We start from the raw sequence: 16,778 nt of genomic DNA on the forward strand, positions 1-16,778 counted from the left end.
CTTTGCACTCCATTATGGTCAAATTTTCTTGAAACTGGTGACAGAACAACCCACATTTTCAGTATATGTATGAAAATAAAAGTGAAAAATCAAACTCATGTATTTTAAATTGCTACAATTAATATAATTTGTTTCTGTTATAATCACCATAAACTAAAAATGCCTTTTCATTCATAGATTATAAGGCCAGAAGGGACCATTGTGATCATCTAGTCTGAACTCCTTTATTTAGGTACTCTCCTGCATTAAGACCCTGACTCCCAAGTACAATTCTGGTCCATTTATATTAGAAGACTACTGTTTCATATTTTGGCATTTTGCACACATTATGCAAGTTATGGTTTTCTTACAAATTGGTCTAAAAATTAAATATTCCTATTTGTATAGCATTTCCTAATGACAAGTCTTTATAAGGATCCTTCTACCGTAGATATAAGAACAAGAGATTGATTATTATTACAAGGTAATAGTGTTGATGTAATATACTTAGACATCTATAATGCATTTGACTAGATACTACACAACATTCCGATGAAAAATCTAGACTGATATAAAGTTAACATGGATTAAAAACTCGTTTAATTGATAGTCTCATATGTAACTGTAAATGGGGAATCATCATCTAGTGAGGTGATGATGGGGTCCTGCAAGGATTGGTTCTTTTCAGTGGGGTCCTGCAAGGATTGGTTCTTGGCCCTACTCTATTTAACATTTTTATCAATGACCTGGAAGAAAATATAAACCCATCACTGATTTTTTGTGTGCAGATGATTCAAAAATTGGGGAAGTAGAAAATAATGAAAAGGACAGGTCACTGATTTAGGGCGATCTGGATTGCTTGGTATACTGCGCAAAAATGAATATGCATTTTAATATGCCTAAATGTAAATGAAAAAAGATTTGGGGGTTGTGGTGGATAATCAGCTAAACATGAGCTTCCAGGGTGAGTTGTGGCCAAAAGAGCTAATGGTTTCTGGGATACATAAACGGGAATCTTGAATAGGACTAGAGAGATTGTTTTACTTCTCTATTGGGAACTGTTGTGACTGCTGCTGGAATACTGTGTTCAGTTTTGGTGCCCACAATTCAAGAAGGGTGTTGATAAATTGGAGCGGGTTCAGAGAAAAGCCATGAGAATCATTAAACTACTAGAAAACACACCTTATAGTGATAGACTGAAGGAGCTCAATCTGTTTAGCTTAACAAAGAGAAGGTTAAGGGGTGACTTGATTTCAGTCTATATTACCTACATGGGAACAAATATTTAATAATGGGCTCTTCAGTCTAGCAGAGAAAGGTATAGTATGACCTGATGGCTGAAAGTTGAAAGTAAACAAATTCAGACTGAAAATAAGTCTCAGTTTTTTTATGGTGAGAGTAATTAACCACTGGAACAATTTACCAAAGGTAGTGATGGATTCTCCCTTACTGACAATTTTTAAATTATGATTGGATTTTTTTTCCTAAAAGATCTGCTCCAGGAATTCTTTTGGGGATGTTCTATGGCTTGTGTTGTACAAGAGGTCAGACTAGATGATCACAATGGTCCCTTCTCTTGTAGAATCTAGGAACAGTACCTGCTTAAGAAGTGTGAAGTTCATATATGTCTGTTCACTCCTTGTATATTAGTCTGTTGTTACTATAGGGTGTATTTGACTACCACAATAATATCTTTGTGATCTCACTCAGTAGCAGAAATAATTGTTTAGAACAAGCTGAAAGATGGTGAATATGAAATTAAATCATATATTAGAGAACATACTGGCTAGTTTGGTTACATAGAAAAGATTCCCAATTGATTTTAAATAGTGTGGGAGTGGGAGTCAATATCATCCTGACAGGTTTCAGAGTAGCAGCCGTGTTAGTCTGTATTCGCAAAAAGAAAAGGAGTACCCGTGGCACCTTAGAGACTAACAAATTTATTAGAGCATAAGCTTTCGTGAGCTACAGCTCACTTCATCGGATGCATTAGATGAAGTGAGCTGTAGCTCACGAAAGCTTATGCTCTAATAAATTTGTTAGTCTCTAAGGTGCCACGGGTACTCCTTTTCTTTTTGCGAATATCATCCTGGCCACTAGAAAATAAGTAGGAAGTAGGAATATTTCTCTCTCTCAGTCCCAGGATTTTTAAAAATAAAATAACTCTCCCCTTGATATCCCCTTAGATTACTTAGCAGGAATGGGGGGAAATGTTTTATTATATAGAGGGTACCAAAATGTAAGTTTTGTTCACCTTTTTTCAAAATACTGTCTGAGTAAAACAATGTTAGAATGCTTCTGTTGCATCTACATTTTCTTCTTTCTCTGGTAATCTCTCTCTGTCCCCACTTCTTCCCACTTTCTCCATCCTATGTTCCGCTGGCTCTCTCTGTCTGTCTAGTAGGGAGAGCTACAGTCATCAAGTAATGCTGATCCCGGATGCCCTTTACACATGGTTTTACCTATAAAGGGAAACTGCCTAGGACAGTGTTAAGCAGATTTCACCGTGCTGCTAGCTCCATGTATCAGGAACTTCCTTACATGAGCCACACAGTAACTCAGGCTTCTGATGGGGCCAGTTGTACTGTAGTAGTCTGTAAATGATTTGGATGACTGGGGTGTTTATGTGTAGTGAGAGGCCAGGAATGAGTAGCAGGTTTCTCTGAATGCATATGTGTGGTGGGTCTGTGAGGCATTCTTGGCCTCCCACAAAACATAACATCCCAGCCATTGAAATCATTTACAGACTACCAGAGTCCATCAGTCAACAGAAGGTCTACCACACTTACATGCAGAAGGAAACACTACTATGCACTACTCTGTGGGAGACCTGTATTGAAATCCCATGTGAATTTGGGAGTGCCTATCGGCCTGACCCAGTGCCCACTGAAGTCAGTGGAAAGACTCATTAATTTCTATAGGCTTTGTCCCAGGCTCAGTTTTTAAAGATTTGGAGCACTGTTGAGATAACATTCATACCTCATGGGGAGAAGAAAGTGACTCTGCTGTGCCTCAGATTTATACCTTTTTTTTCAACCCTCGTCTTGTCTATTTTGATAATAAGAAACAGTCCTTGCTCCTAAAAAGCTTACAGTATGGTTTCACAGTGCCTAGCACAGTGGGACCCTGATTTTGGGTGCAGCCTGTATGCACTACCATAACACTTTTAATAATAGGTAATATCTGATACTAAGAATCCACCCAGAGACTCCTCAAATGTACAGTATACAATATTCTTCCACTTTTATTAAATGACCATGTCTGTAAACAACTGATTTTTGCCAATATTTTTGTACTAGTCACATACAAGAGGGAGAATTGGCTGTCAGTTCAAGCATAAGGTCACTTTATTGAACACAGGAAGATGAATGGACGGTAGCTCCTGGTATGATTGCTAGCACAGTTGGTGAAGCCAAATGCGTAGAGCTGAGGATAATAAATGGGGAACAAAAGCCCCAAACTCTGCTGACTCTCATTCCCTGTGTCTAAACCACAAAGAGTGGGCATTAGGAGACAGGACTTTACAAGACACTCCTTTATTGTTGTTGTGGAAGATGTGTTTTGTTTGCCATAGAACTGTTTTTTAAAGTAATTACTATAACAACGTTTTTACAAAAACTAGAGAGACGTGAAAAGAATGAGGGCAGGGAAGTCACGTAGACCTTGCCAGGATAAGCAGTATTGAAGCTTTGGGGTTGCACAATATTTTCTCTTGTATTACCATCAACTCCAGAAGCTTCCAAGAATCAGTAAATTGAATTATTGTCCTGCTTAGTTTTATTTTCTGCTACTTTGTAAACAGTCATTAAGTTCAAAAGTTGATGGCTTTCCCATTACTCATGACAGACAATACCTGTATGCACTGTAGTTAGTGTAAGATAAGTATCAAGTTATGATATAGTGAATAATGATCGAATGTTAGTTTAAAAGTGAAGAAGTACTCGATTGGACTGAAAGTTCATTGCCTGCAGTCTGTTTCCTGTGTACTATTTGTGTTGTGATCCAACTACATTGTACTTTGTATTTGAACCCAAATGCTACATTATTTTTTTGTTTATTATTTGAAAGGAAAACTAAAGATGTTAAGTGATAATTTTCTTCTCTCTTTAAATTATCTGCTTAAATATCTTCTTATTGAGGTAAACAATTGCATTGGTATTATGTCTGAAATGTCATTTCTCAGTAGGATCTTTGGCAAGTGGCTTCAATAAAAATGTAGCATGGAAGCATCTTAAGGAGAGGTAGGCCATCAGATTGGATCAGTGGTTCTCAAACTGTGGGTTGGGACTCCAAAATGAGTTGCAACCCCATTTTAATGGGGTCTTCAGGGCCAGCATTAGACTTACTGGGACCCAGGGCTGAAGCTGAAGCCCGAGCTACAATCCTACTTGGGACTCAGGCTGCGGCCCCCCTCCCCAACTCAGGGCGGCTGGGCTTGAGCTGCAGCCCCCTCCCCTCCTGGGATCATGTAGTAACTTTGTTATCAGAAGGGGGTTGCGATGCAATGAAATTTGAGAACTTCTGTCATATTAAAAGGTCTGTGGTTTTAAGAGGCAAGGAGGATACCTGCACAGGTATTTTCCCCTGGGGATAGCAGGTTTATGGGTGTCAAATACATTTCTCAAGCTATGCTTTAAATTAAGCTAGTTAATATTCATATGAAATATATGCATATCAAGCAGTTTTCCAGTTAAAAAAAAAGTCCTAAACATGTTAAAGTATGTGAATAAACAGGAGAATGTCAATAAATTTTATAATATCTTCCCAGTTTCTTAAATAAATAGACACGGGGGAAATATCTCATTGCACGTTCCAAACACTGCTTTTAACTCCGCTCCTGTATCCCTTACCAGCCTCATCCTGTAGACCGGAAAACTGCTTAAACCTAACAACTCTACCTCATGTACATTATGAATGTGAATGACAATCATATGATACTACTATGTTTGGAATTTTTTACTATTTAATAATGGACAGAAAGTGGATATTTTATTTTGGAATCAAAGTTTTGTTATATGGATTTATTATTTATAAAGTTAGTAATGTTTTAAGTACTTTCGTTTCAATGTACTAAAAAATAAAGAGGTAAAAGTTTTGTTCTTGGCATATCCATTTCAACAATAAAAAAATCCTTAACGGCCAAGAAAAGGGTTTATATAAGAGACTCACTTAAATCAACTGGATGAAATGTGTAGGACAAATGCAGATTAAGGTTTCCTGGGCCCTGGGCTGGTGCAAGTGGTGCACTCCCCACCCCTTCTGCCTGCAGCCCTGCCCCCATTTTGCCCCTTCCGCCTGTGGCCCTGCACAAAGCCCCATCCCTTTCTGCCCCTTCCCTGGGGCTGATTCTCTTCCACCCAGGATCTCTCTCTCACTGCAGCACTGCAACCCCTTTTTCTCCTTCCTGTCCCCACCCCGCCACTGCGGCCCCAAGGCCAGAGAGGCTCTTTCCCCACACCACAGCTCTGAGGCCGCAGCAGGGAGTGAGAGGTCTTCCAGTCCCAGTGCTGCACAGGGATCCAGGTACTGGGGTTTCCTCTGCCACACCCTGCAGTTCTGCAGGGGACCAGGGTTGGGGTACTGGGGCTTCTCCCTCCCCACCCGCTAGGCACTTCTGCCAGAGGGTGGGTCCGGCATAGGGGCTTGCCCTGCCACCCCGCGGCTTCTGCCGGGAATAGGGGCAGGGGTCACTGAGGGGAGGGGCTTGCCCTGCAGCTTCTGCCAGAGGTGGGGTCCCTGTCCTGTAGCTTCTACTGGGGACAGGCTCGGGGACTACTGGGCAGGGACTTCCCCCATCCTGAGGCTGCTGACAGGATAGGGGGCTGCTGGGGATGGAGGACCACTCTGGGGGAACTTCCCCCATCTGGCAGCTGCTGCTGCTGAGCAGGGTCAGGGCGAGGGGGGCTTCCTTGCCCCACTGGCCAGGTCTCCGGCCTTCTAGCAGTGGCAGATTTTTTCCGGTAGGCCCCCCTGTTGCCTGGGGCCCCTGGGCACAGGCCCCGTTGTCCCAGTAACTAATCTATGAGTAGACAGTGGATAAGACAAGATGTTTTTGGGTCATGCCAGATGAGCCTGGGGAAATTTAAACATATTAATTCATAAAGGTATTTCTGCTATGAATCAGACTTTGAAGGCTGTTGTTAAGTAAAAGAACTAGTCTTGCTTAATCTATAAGCATTGAGTGAGTAGGATACTACAGTACATTTTATCCTCTAAAAGTACTGAACTGAACAGTAGGTGGGCAATAATGTGAGATAACTGTTGAGGGCTGCATACGAGATCTCTATAGAGCATTTTGTTCTTACATCCTATTCTCTGCCATGGTTTACATTGCATCTAAACTTCTCAAGTAACTAGCCATGTGAAGCCCTTGCTCTACTTGATTATTTAGCTTTCTGCAACCAGTAATGAGATTTTTGAAAGATTCAGTACTGGACCACTGAATACAAAGGATGCTTGGGGGCCTGTGTGTAGGATGGGAGTAGGGTAGTAGATTAGCTTGATCCTGACATCCTTATTGAGGCCTCCCTGGATGCACTACCCATTTTATACAGCACTAATTCCAAGAATAACATTGCAAGTATCCAAAACTTGGGAGTTCTCCAGGTATACCTGTGGGGTTTCATATGTTCACTTACTAGATCCTCTCTAAATTAGGAGGGCTCTTAAACTTTTCATTTTTTGTATTCTGAATTCTAGTTTGTGTTCTGTGTAAACAATGATGGATTCCAAATTAACTGTAGCCACTTGGGAAAAAGTGAGGTATCATTAAGGCTCAATGCAAATATCAACTCAGTAAACACCAATGGACTGAAAAGCAATAAAATCATCAGGCTACACTGAGGAAAAGATAGAACAGAACACTGAAAATATAACATTACCATTAATACCATAACATTATCATTCCTTCACTTAGGAAAGAACAATCAGTTGCACACATACAAAATGGGAAATGAGTGCCTAGGAAGGAGTACTGCAGAAAGGGATCTGTGGGTCATAGTGGATTACAAGCTAAATATGAGTCAACTGTGTAACACTGTTGAAAAAAAAGCAAACATCATTCTGGGATGTAATAGCACAAGTGTTGTAAGCAAGATACAAGAAGTAATTCTTCCACTCTACTCCATGCTGATTAGGCCTCAACTGGAGTATTGTATTCAGTTCTGGGCACCACATTTTAGGAAAGATATGGACAAATTGGAGAAAGTCCAGAGAAGAGCAACAAAAATGATTAAAGGACTAGAAAACACAATCTGGAAGGGAAGATTTAAAAAATTGTGTTTGTTTAGTCTGGAGAAGAGAAGACTGAGAGGGGACATGGTAACAGTTTTTAATTATATAATACAAATACAAGGAGGAGGGAGAAAAAATGTTCTCATTAACCTTTGATGGGAGAAGAAGCAATGGGCTTAAATTGCAACAAGGGTGGTTTAGGTTGGACATGAGGAAAATCTTCCTAACTGTCAGGGTGGTTAAACACTGGAATAAATTGCCTAGGAGGTTGTGGAATCTCCATCATTGGAGATTTTTAAGAGCAGGCTAGCCTGGTCTAGATAACACTTAGTCCTGCCATGAGTGCAGGGGACTGGACTAGATGACCTCTCGAGGTCCCTTCCAGTCCTATGATTCCACAAGTCAATGTTATGAATACCATATTCAGGGTTGGCTTCCAAAAAGTTAACCATTGTAAATATAAAAAAGATATAGCAGAAATAGAAAAGGCCCAGGGAAGAGCAATAGAAAGGAATATTCCTGGAGATACCATGACAGTCAGATACCACAGTACTGTATCTTCATGTGCAAGCTAGTTTTGAGTTTTGGAAAAGAATACTGTGTTGTTGTTAGTTTTGAGCTATTTGAGTTTCTATATAGAGACAGCTTTAGGAAAGTGGGAGCTGTGCAAACAGCAGGAGAGTTTTTTCTGCCTTTGGCTCTGATTAGAGTCTATTCTTGAGGCAGAGTTTGTCCGTGGTGTCGGTCTAAAATTCTGGGAAGAAAATATTGTTCTGCATGCTGTTTGACCATCTCATTACAGAACTGGTATAGGTGTGTAAATAAAACAAGTTATATTAGAATATACCCAGACTTATCACTGAGCATTACATATTCTTGTAATGCATCTGCTGCTGGTCACTGTCAAAGAAAGGATACCAGACTGGATGGAATGATGGTCTGAATGATGCTCAGATGTTCCCGTAGTTCTCAAAGATTGATTTTAAAAAGAAATTGTGAGGCTAAACATATTAAAAAGGAACCAACAGATTTCCTTAACTGTGTTCCAGCTTAGGTTATTAAGAGTGAAATAATTTTAAAAATCAATATTACTTTTAATTATTTATGCTGTGTATGTTTTGTATTTCTTTCCTCCTACACAAAGAAAAATAGACTACTTCATTTCTAATCAGGTTCTTGTTTCAGCTTCCTCTACACAGCACACTGCTGCAGTGTGCAGGTTGCAAATACCCCAGAGGATTTTCTTTTTCAAATCTTTCCCTTGGAATTTTAAAATATCATAAAAATCACTAAGTTGGCTGTACATTTGGTAAAAGCTTTTATTAAAGCTAATTTTTCAGTCAAATTGGATCTCAAAATGACACTTTAAGTCCCTTGCTTTAAAATAGTGGAAGCTAAATTTTCCTCTCTTGCTTCCTTTCATGTTCAAAAACTGAAATAATTCATTGCAACAAAGGAATGTGTATAGAATCCAGTAACCAACAGAGGATGTGGAAAGATTTATTACGAGAAACATTAAGAGCATTCCTGGCCAGGTGTATATTTTTTTCTCCTTTAAAAAAAAAATACAACTTTGGCCAACTTCAGATATGGCTGGAAGCCTATTTAGAAAACGTAATGTCTGTAATTGTGAAACCCTTCTCCACACTGCAGCCACAAACTAAACAAAAGTGGAGACTGGAGGTTGTTCCTGCTGAATTTCAAAAAGTGTGTTACTAAATCTTGAAAACAATTAAAATGTTTTTATCACCCTATGGGCCTGATTCCCCATCCGTTGCACCTTGTGCCGTCATTTACACCTGTGCAACATGGGCTAAAACCAGAATGGCATCTTCTGACAGCCACTTTGCACAAGTGTGTAAACATCTACACAAGATGAAAGACAATGCAGAATTAGGCCCCTCATGGGGCCCAATTCTGCACTCCTTGTTTATCCCATGCGCTAATTGGGAGTTTTGTCTGAATAAGAAATACAGGATTTAACCATAAGTGAACATTAAAAACATCTGTGTTGATTGTTATTTTTAACTCAGAGAATTTTGCAGGCTACTAGTAAATAACATTGACTAATCCTCCTAGGTATCAAAAATACGTGAAATGGTTACTATATCTAGGAATTACCATGTTTTCTCTGGTTTCAGAGTAGCAGCCGTGTTAGTCTGTATTCGCAAAAAGAAAAGGAGTACTTGTGGCACCTTAGAGACTAACAAATTTATTAGAGCATAAGCTTTCGTGAGCTACAGCTCACTTCATCGGATTCATGTTTTCTCTGTATACATGATAACTGTTTCCAAAAATGGAATTTTAGGGCAAAATTCTAGTCTGACCCAATCATTCATATTTCCAAACTATCAACTAAAGGCTCATGTGACTTACCTGGGATGAGCCAATGTGCAACAGAATAGCTCTGCTTTATTCCCTTATCTTAAAACTAGGGCTGTTGATTAATCACAGTTATCTCACGTGATTAACTCAAAAAAATTAATCACGATTTAAAAAATTAATCACGATTAACTTTTAAACAATATAATACCAATTGAAATTAATTAAATATTTTGAATGTTTTTCTACATTTTCAAATATATTGATTTCAATTACAACACAGGATACAAAATATACAATGCTCACTCATATTGTTATTTTGGATTACAAATATTTGCACTGTAAAAATAAACAAAAGAAATAGTATTTTTCAATTCATCTCATACAGGTTCTGTAGTGCAATCTCTTTATCATGAAAGTGCAACTTACAAATGTAGATTGTTTTTTGTTGCATAAACTGCACTCAAAAAACAAAAGAATGTAAAACTTTAGAGCCTGCAAGTCCACTCAATCTTACTTCTTGTTCAGTCAATTGCTAAGACAAATTAGTTTGTTTACATTTACAGGAGGTAAATGCTACCGTTTCTTATTTACAACATCACCTGAAAGTGAGAACAGGCATTTGCATGGTACTTTTGTAGCCAGCATTGCAAGGTATTTACGTGCCAGATATGCTAAACATTCGCGTACCCCTTGCTTCGGCCATCATTCCAGAGGACGTGGTTCCATGCTGACGATGCTCGTTAAAAAAATGTGTTAATTAAATTTGTGACTGAACTTCTTGGGGGAGAATTGTATGTTTCCTGCTCCGTTTTACCCACATTTTGCCATATATTTCATGTTATAGCAATCTTGGATGATGACCCAGCACATGTTGTTCATTTTAAGAACGCTTTCACTGCAGATTTGACAAAATGCAAAGAAGGTACCAGTGTGAGATTTCTAAAGATAGCTACAGCATTTGACCCATAGTTTAAGAATCAGAAGTGCCTTCCAAAATCTGAGTGAGATGAGGTATGGAGCATGCTTTCAGAAGTCTTAAAAGAGCAACACTCCCATGCGGAAACTACAGAATTGAACCTCCAAAAAGGAAAATCAGCCCTCTGCTGGTGGCATCTGACTCAGATGATGAAAATGAATATGTGTTTTGCTTCACTGCTTTGGATCGTTATCAAGTAGAACCCATCATCGTAATGGATGCATGTCCTTTGGAATGGTGGTTGAAGCATGAAGGAACATATGAATTTTAGCGCATTTGGCATCTAAATATCTTGTGGCACCGGCTCCATCAGTGCCATGCAAACACCTATTGTCACTTTCAGGTGACATTGTAAACAAGAAGAGGGTAGCATTATCTCCTGCAAATGTAAACAAACTTGTTTGAGCAATCGGCTGAACAGGAAGTAGGCCTAAGTAGACGTGTAGGCTCTAAAGTTTTACATTGTTTTATTTTTGAGTGGTTATTTTTTTTGTACATAATTCTACATGTGTAAGTTCAGCTTTCATGATAAAGAGATTGCACTATATTATTTGTATTAGATTAATTGAAAAATACTATTTCTTTGTTTTTTTTCTTGTGCAAATATTTGTAATAAAAATAATGGTATAAAGTGAGCACTATACACTTTGTATTCTGTGTGGTAATTGAACTCAATATATCTGAAAATGTAGAAAACATCGAAAATATTCAAAAATGGTATTCTATTGTTGTTTAACAGTGCAATTAATTGTGATTAATTTTTTTAGTCATGTGATTAATCATGATTAATTTTTTTAATCGCTTGACAGCCCTACTTAAAACTAAAACCCCCAGTACTCCTTCTCTAACTTCAGTCTTCTATTTAAACCCTCTCTTCTAGTTCTTCCAACTTCCCTTTCTGCCCTGGTTCTCATCATTTTCTTAAAAATGAACATAAGACAGTGAACTTCTCCAATGCCTCCCTGCCCAATATCCATTTTCCTTTCACTCCCAGTTAGACTTCAAGGCCTCTTACTCTTAACTTCTAACTCCTGTACTTGTATACTTATTCTGCCTTCCCCCATGCAGTAGCCCCTCTGCTTAAAAAGCCAGCAATTGAGTCAGTCTTCACCTTTATATCATTTCCCTTTATCCATTAACCCAGGTTTCTTGAACATGCCATCTATAATCATTGGCTCAGCATCTTCTTTTCTGATTCCGCTTTAGAAATCTGACTTTTGTTCCACTGCTGCACACAAGGCTGGGTTTAGGGGCAGGCAACCCAGGTGACTGCCTGGGGTGCTGGGCTTGGGTGGCACCAGGCTCAGGATGCTGTTTTTGTTTTCAGCAACAAAAGGGAAAATAGAACGTTAGTAACAAAAGGGAAAATATAAGTAACGTGTTCAGGTATTCTGTATATGGATTCATTTTTCACTAACAGTTTTTTTTATTTGCATGGCATATATGGCATGAATAAATACAGATTTACAGATCCTAGCATGCAAATTTATTGCCTTGTATGACAGGGATAAATCATGCATGCAAATCGTAAATAAAAGTCATGAAATGGACTACAAATCCAATAAAAATAAGATATTCAAAAGTTTAATAAATGGAGGGGTGGCGCTGAACACGCTCCTCACCTGGGGCGCCATTTGGTCTAGGGCTAGTCTTGGCTGCATGCATATTACTCCCACCAATGACTTACTGCTGGCTACATCTATTGACATCTAATCAGTGTGCAGGTGGAGATACTAATTGTCCATACAGATTTGACTTTTTATCTGCATATAATTAGGAAAATTTGGAAGCCAGATTGAATTCCCTTTGAAAAACTGATCTCCACTGCCTGTTAAGGAGCATCATATGGTACTAGAGTGCCAGTAATGTTGTACCATCCCTTATTGGCCTTTATACTTGCCTAGCAAGAACAGACTAACTTCTTTGATTGTTTGAACCAAGATAGGCTCAAATCACTAAGGTCCCAATGTTTAAATCTCATTGAAGTCACATGTTTCAGTGCTTTACTGAATAGGACTGGATTTAAGCATATGCTTAAAGTTAAGTATGTGCTTAAATGCTTTGTTTAGTTTGGACCTTAATTTGGATCCAGATTTTCCAAACCCTAAAATGTGAGAGTGTTAGGATTCTGGGTTTTGCTTCTGCCTGGGAAGCTGCTTATGGAATTTGAAGTTGTATTCACTTTCAAACACAAGTTGGGGAGAGGGAATCTGGAAAAAAGGTTTCATTTTGGATCATCTCTTAATTGAGGCAATCTCATGTTATTAACCTGAAACAATTAAAATACATTCCATTACCATTTGTTTACATTCTATTTCTGTCTACAAATTTTTTTTATGGCATAGATTGAAGAACTGACATTAGTATGACATTTTCTTTTATAAACAATCAACATTTTTGGAAGGTTTTTGTACTGGTAAATGCAACACATTTTGAATTTGTGTCAGAAGTCATAAACTGATAGTGCATATTTTTAAAAGAGTGTTAAGTGCGATTAACTTTTTTCATAATTGCTCACAGGCTATTCCTTTTTTCTTTCAGGATGATCCCAAGCTTCAGGAGACAATAAATTCTGCTGCTGCCATTATCTCTGCATTAATAAAGGACAGAAACCCGGAGCTGATTGGCCAGCTGTTGGTAGCATAAATAACTAAATCATTTGTAGCTAACAGAAGTATTTCTTTTTCATCATGTGTTTACCAGTGTTCTTGAAACATTTTACTCTGTGATAAAACCACTAGACTTACAAAGTTTGCTATTAGGATATTTTATCAACATAAAATGTAAGTCTGATCTTGTGTTGAGATGCAAGTGTAAATGAAATAGAAGATGTTGTGAGGTGCACCAGGTATTATACTTTGAAGTGTTTATATTGAAGCATTATATGTGAGGTACTAATCATTTCAAAAACTACAACTGAGAGGTGCTATTTAGTCTTTCATGTCCAAAGCACTTGATCTAAGCACAAATTTCTTTTCAACCAGATAACATATATGATATTAAAGCACAACTGGTGCTCTTTAATACAAAACATAGTCCCTTTGACTTTAATGAAAGTATTCTGGTAGTGTTTTCAGGATCTGGTCCTCATTCCCCAGAGAATGAAGATTAAATTTTAAAAATACATTTGTGCATACCGTATGAGATGTAATAGCCTATCCGGGGAGTGCAGAATTAGGCATTCATTGTGGTGGGAACTAATTCTTTTTAAAGCTTGAAACGTTATCAGTTCTAATGGTAGTGGAGAAATAAGACAGAAGAAAGACTCTCTTCTTCAGTAATTGAGCTACCTCTTTAGTTTTTGTGTCACTCTGATTTTCTGTTTGATATATGTGTTTGTTAGACCATCATCTGGAAGACAGTATCATAATTGCTAATGCATGGAGGGTGTTTTGACATTTAAATGAAAATGGCTTAGGGAGGAAGGTAGAATAAGAAGTTTTCACTTATCTGCGTTGAATATTTTCAAGTGTTCTACTAGGTTAAAATATACAGTTCTCTACTGCCTCTGGCAGCATGTAACCCCCTGCAGTCTTAATGTTTCTTTGGTACTGTGTTTCCCCAATTTGTGAATAGGTTAGATTACATTCTTAGGAACTCTTGTTGACTTCATTGTAATTGGAACAAGAACTTTGTGAAATATTCAGCGCATAAGTAGCTATCCCACATGTCCTCCCAGGAACCTCCCACCATCTCCAGGTTTAGAGATGGCTCCTATTCCAAGGGGAAATTTCCCCTTGAAACCAGCCATGCAATGCATTTTGCTGCTGACTTGTCACTGCAATCTTCCCAGGGATGAAGTCTGTCAGCATGAAAATTGGGCCTTGGCATAATGCTGGAGAATGCACAGTTACATGCACTGCACCTCTGAGGTCATAGAAGGGGGAAGATTGTTCCCTGGCTTACGGGCATATGGGGAATTTTTTCAAGGGTCTCAGCCAGAAAAAGGAGACAGGAGACCCCGTTGTGTCAAAGATTTCCCTGTCTCAGTGGCATTCAGGTGGGAAGAGTAGTGATCTCCCCTTCTCTATTAGGCAAACCTCACAAAATTCCTGTGAAGAGGAGGACCCCCAATTTTGATAAAAAAAAGAGCCCTCCCAAACCTCCATCACTGACTGCTGGATGTCTCCCTTCCCCAGCGCAAAAGTCCATTGAAAGATAGCCAACACGGTTGTTTGCAAAAAATAAAACAATCCCTGCCTGCTACCCTTCTTCCTCTCTCCCTGCGGATTCCCAGCTATGCCAGATAAGGAGCCTAATGCAGTCTTAAGGCTGTAATAAATTCAACTGCCTGCATGGCCCCCTGTGAGTGGGAGAAGGTTTGGTCGAGAAGAGGATGCAGTCTTGCATGGGGAAGGTGGATGTTCAATACAATCTTCATGTCTCAGCAGGTAAAATCTTCATACTTCTTTCTGCTCACCTGCTAGATGTGCACTCCTGACCATGGAGCATGGGTTGATGGTTGGTTATTTTGCCCTTGCAATAAACCTGGTGCAAGAGAAGATTGGCCTAATGTGAAGTCCCAAGCACAGTATTCTGAGGCTTAGGTGCTCCGGAAGATCTCATCTGGTGCATTAGATAAGGTCTTATAAGAATCTGAATCTACTTTGGGTTCGCTCTGCTAATGAGTACTCTTAGACACCGGATGAACTACCTGTGTCTCTGCTTTAAAATCCTGCTAAGAAACTGATGTTGATCCAAATTTTCCTCTATTACAAGATACAACAAATAGTTATGACTGCCTGTTTTTCATCCAGAGCAGACATTTTCATTAAATACAGAAACCTGTATAAAAGAGCTATAAGCTTCTCATGCAGTCAGTATAAGCTGTTTTTTCCTTTGCTCCTCTTCCCTCTCTATAATTATCACAAATGAATCATTTGTCCTTTGACATTATACAACAAATACATTTGTGTTAGCACCATATATGGCTATAGAATACCTATACAGTTTAGTTAGACAAATGAGAAACTTGAGAGTTTGCATTATTTGCATTTACTTATGAATAAGCTTTTCAAATTCACTTTTATCTGACACTAATAGATTGAGTTTGATGCAGTAATTCATCTCTCAGGCTTGCAAAAGATGTGATGTAAGTTATTAATTGGATTTCAAACACCTAGATTATTAGTGTCTTCTTATTTTGCTGCTGCTTCACTGCTATAATATGTAGAAAGGCTCTAACACAAAATATATGATGCGTTTCCCCAGGACTGACAAGCAAGCAAAAAAAAAATCCTTTGTTTTACATCTACAGTAATTATAGCCACTGTACTTAAATTCAAGCATTGTAGTAAGCAAACTGATTTATCATAAAATTGTCAGTTATGTCAATTTCACTTATATTGAGTTGTAATTTTTACCTAATTATTTATTTTGAACAGGTTTTGATACAACTGAAAATTTCTCATGCAATAAACTTGTATAATGAAAAATGATTTTCTATGGGCTATCTGGGAGCAGCATTTGAAAAGAAAATAAACAATGTAAATTAAGTTTCAGGTTCTCAGTATATTTTTAATGTTTATTTAAATTGAAATGCAGGATAAAATAACAGTTTCCTTGATGTGCTATTAATATATCATTGCTGTTGTTTCTCTTTAAACAATCCATAAACAGCCAGTAAACTAGCATGGAGAAAGTAAAAATTACAAAAGCAAAGCTATTGAGACATGGTAAAATAATAAGCTTCTGTAGGAATGAATGAAACAAAATAGAATTAATGATATTTGAGTGTCCCAACCAAATCTAAGTGATGCCTTTTTCATTAATGTTAATATCTAAAGTATGAATAAATAGGTAAGGTGAAAATAAGAAACTGGTTGATTGTTTTTTATCTACGTACAGCAGCTCACAAATGGTTATACAAATGAAAAAATTGGCATATGTATACATGCTGTTTGAGTTTAACTAGTAATCAGTCACAAGCCATATTGCTTTGAATATCTAGACAGAGATAATACACTAACCAGATTCAGCCACTCCTACTCACCTTACCCCTCAAGTAATAACCAATAATATTTCTTGAGTAAAATGCTATTTAATGTGAATAAGGGTTTCAGAATCTGACCCTAGTAATTATTATAATGATTGCAAAGTTGACGGAATAATTGTAATATATATACCTGTACAGAGAATCAAACCTGCTTGTCACAATTGAAAATAAAGTAAAAACTTGAAGTCTGCTAGGTCATGGATAGAAAAATTTCTACCCTGATCGTCATTATATTTCCAGGCAATCTGACTTGAAAATTACATTTGGTTG

General features: G+C 38.1%; 1 protein-coding gene across 4 annotated transcripts in view; it reads left to right on the plus strand.

Moving 5' to 3' along the window:
* Positions 1 to 16,323, plus strand: part of CRPPA (CDP-L-ribitol pyrophosphorylase A) — a 170,585-nt gene extending 154,262 nt beyond the window's left edge. For all 4 annotated transcript variants that reach the window (XM_043509226.1, XM_043509224.1, XM_043509227.1 and 1 more), the window contains one exon: positions 13,055 to 16,323. In XM_043509226.1, coding sequence (XP_043365161.1) covers positions 13,055 to 13,082 — 28 coding nt within the window. In that variant the 3' untranslated portion in view covers positions 13,083 to 16,323. The remainder of the gene's footprint in view (positions 1 to 13,054) is intronic.
* The last annotated feature ends 455 nt before the right edge of the window (positions 16,324 to 16,778 follow it).

This window comes from Dermochelys coriacea, chromosome 2, assembly GCF_009764565.3.
Source record: "Dermochelys coriacea isolate rDerCor1 chromosome 2, rDerCor1.pri.v4, whole genome shotgun sequence".
NCBI lineage: Eukaryota > Metazoa > Chordata > Testudines > Dermochelyidae > Dermochelys > Dermochelys coriacea.